The following is a 2,330-nucleotide window of genomic DNA, read 5'->3' on the forward strand; positions in this document are numbered from 1 at the left end:
TCTTCCCTGAATATGTACTTGATGAGGTCAACTGGAACCCATAAGCCCTCATCACCCTCAAACATGATGGAGTACGTGCTGATGTGTTCATCCATATACTGAATGACATCTGTAAAAGCATCTGCGTGTAGATGCATTGTTGCACGTACATCAATTGCTCCCTCAAACATAGGGACGATCTCATCAACCCTATGAAGTAACTCAAGCTTTCCTAGCTGTGCAATAAGTGCATCAAGTAGAGGTGCCATGCTATGAGTGATTGGAGGAAATAGAGAGTGTGTGATACAGAAAGGTGTGCGAAATTGAGAGCAAGTGTTAGGAGAGAACGATAATTGTCAATTGATGTAAATGAGTAAAGTATCGTTTATATATGGGCGACCTTGTTATAAAATTTTTAAAAACTTTTAAAATTTGTAAGTACCAAAAAAATTTTAAAAAATGGTATGCGAAAGCAAGAACGTATCCTTCCATCGCAAGGTCATTTCCAATTTACTAGTGGCTCACGCCACAGATGCTTCTGTGACCAACCTTACACTATCACAAAAAAATAAAACTGCACAAGACAATTGAAAAACCTTAATAAGACAGTGAGGCAAAAAAATTGAAATTGTATTTACTTCAATTCAAGATTACATATCCAGTTGTTATCTGATAGCTACACAGCCAGGGAAAGTAATTTCTCTACAAAGAAAAGATCGTTCCTGCCTTTTGCGCACTACTCTACCATTGATTATCAAAGCAAAATCACCACTGAGTGAGAATCGAAGAACTAAGTAGTCACGTAAGTTGGCAAGGGACCAATCATCATTCACAGTAACATCTTCTACATCCCCACCTTGCATGGATATATGTAGCACACCCTGTTCTGTAGAGGTTGTGTCGGAGTCTAACGCCTCCCATTCTCCATTTGTAAGCTTCCATCGCCTGTAAGGAAACGCAATGGACAACTGTTGCTTGGCAATATGATAGCGCATCACAACCTTCTCAACAATTACTCCGCATCTGATGGTGTCTCCATTGTGTTGAACAACTTTTTTATCCCATGCAGGTGATAAGAAACAAGTCAGAGCTCTCTCCCCCTTTGCAATCCATAAATTTGGGGTACGATGTGTGTCACTTGTACGGAACAGGTACACAAAGAGGTGTAGAGGTATGAAGCAGGTTATGGTTGCTTTGTGAGATCCATATGTGCACTTCATAGCATTTTGCACCTTGCTTTCGATCTGCAAACAAGCCATGGCCACTGAAGCATTGTCTGGAATTGGCCATTCAATAGATGTGAGAGTTGGCGTAGGTTTTGGAACTAATTTTCCAGTACCATTTGCTGTCATGGGAACCACATATGTATCCTCATAGAAGAAGACGTTTCGTGCAAGAAGTTGTGCAGCTGGACACCCTCCAAAGATTAAACTACCAAGCTCCACATGGTATGCTTCAAAGGTTCCTGAAATTGCCTCCATAGGCTCCCATTCACTATAGTTTGAGGGAAAAATATCTACGCACAGGAACCCAAGAACAATCAAAGCAGTGCTCAGTATACCATTATTAGCACACAATTGATTTAAAAACAAGAATATAAAGTGGTGAAATAACTTACAATTTGCAGGAAATCGTTGACGTTGGTCATGGTCTGCTAGTTTCAGCTCTGTTGCCTTGTAAACATGTTGGACCTTAGCTAGCTTTTTTCCATCACGATTTTGTTTGAGCTCCAATATCCGCCCTTTCCAATGGTGACTTTGTATATCAACGTATCGCTTTGACACCTTGTGGCTTCCTCTTGTACTAGGCTGCATTGTAATCCAGTTCCACTTCTCGTACTGTTTGATGTTCCAGTGCCCATCCTCATCTTGACCACTGCTACAAGAGAGAGATTGAATACTGATCGGAGGCCTTCGAGCTCTAGAAGAAGACATCAGATGTATATATTAGAGAGATTATAAACCTTGATGGCAAAGAAAAATAGAATGGTGAGAAAAAAACTTAGACTAGGGAGATGTAAAAAAGAGAAGGAGTTGTAGAGCAAGTTCCAAGGGCTTGGCTGTGCTATTACTGCACTTTGAAAGAGGATATTGGAGGGGATGAGAGGAGACAATGAGTAAGATTATGAGAGCCAAAGCATTTGCAACTCAAGCTTCCATAGCTTGGCTCCACTGTTACACTCTGTAAAAGGAGGTTGGACAAGGTAGAAGGATGTAAGTGAGGATCAAACTTCCCTAGCTTCTGAGAGGAGGTTGCAGATCAAGCTTCCATAGCTAAGCTCTGCTGTTACACTCTGTAAAAGGAGGTTGGACAAGGAAGATGGATGAAGTAAGGAAATGTAAGTGAGGATC

The 2,330-nt window shown here is 40.9% G+C and overlaps 1 protein-coding gene across 1 annotated transcript; it reads right to left on the reverse strand.

Annotated features, from left to right (window-relative positions):
- Nucleotides 1-644: 644 nt before the first annotated feature.
- LOC147642191 (uncharacterized) lies at nucleotides 645-1,913 on the reverse strand. The gene is made up of 2 exons (XM_086804989.1): nucleotides 1,598-1,913; nucleotides 645-1,495 (listed from the first exon to the last, which is right to left on the reverse strand). The coding sequence occupies exons 1-2, from the start codon at nucleotides 1,911-1,913 to the stop codon at nucleotides 645-647; spliced, it is 1,167 nt and encodes a 388-aa protein (XP_086661115.1).
- Nucleotides 1,914-2,330: the final 417 nt, after the last annotated feature.

This window comes from Cibotium barometz, chromosome 1, assembly GCF_041138505.1.
Source record: "Cibotium barometz isolate CiBa-2024 chromosome 1, ASM4113850v1, whole genome shotgun sequence".
In the NCBI taxonomy this organism is placed as follows: domain Eukaryota; kingdom Viridiplantae; phylum Streptophyta; class Polypodiopsida; order Cyatheales; family Cibotiaceae; genus Cibotium; species Cibotium barometz.

Coding starts and splice junctions, on each gene's coding strand:
- LOC147642191 (XM_086804989.1), bottom strand. CDS start 1,913: ATGTCTTCTTCTAGAGCTCGAAGGCCTCCGATCAGTATTCAATCTCTC. Junction 1,496..1,597: donor TCAACGATTTCCTGCAAATT/GTAAGTTATTTC, acceptor TCCTGTGCGTAG/ATATTTTTCCCTCAAACTAT.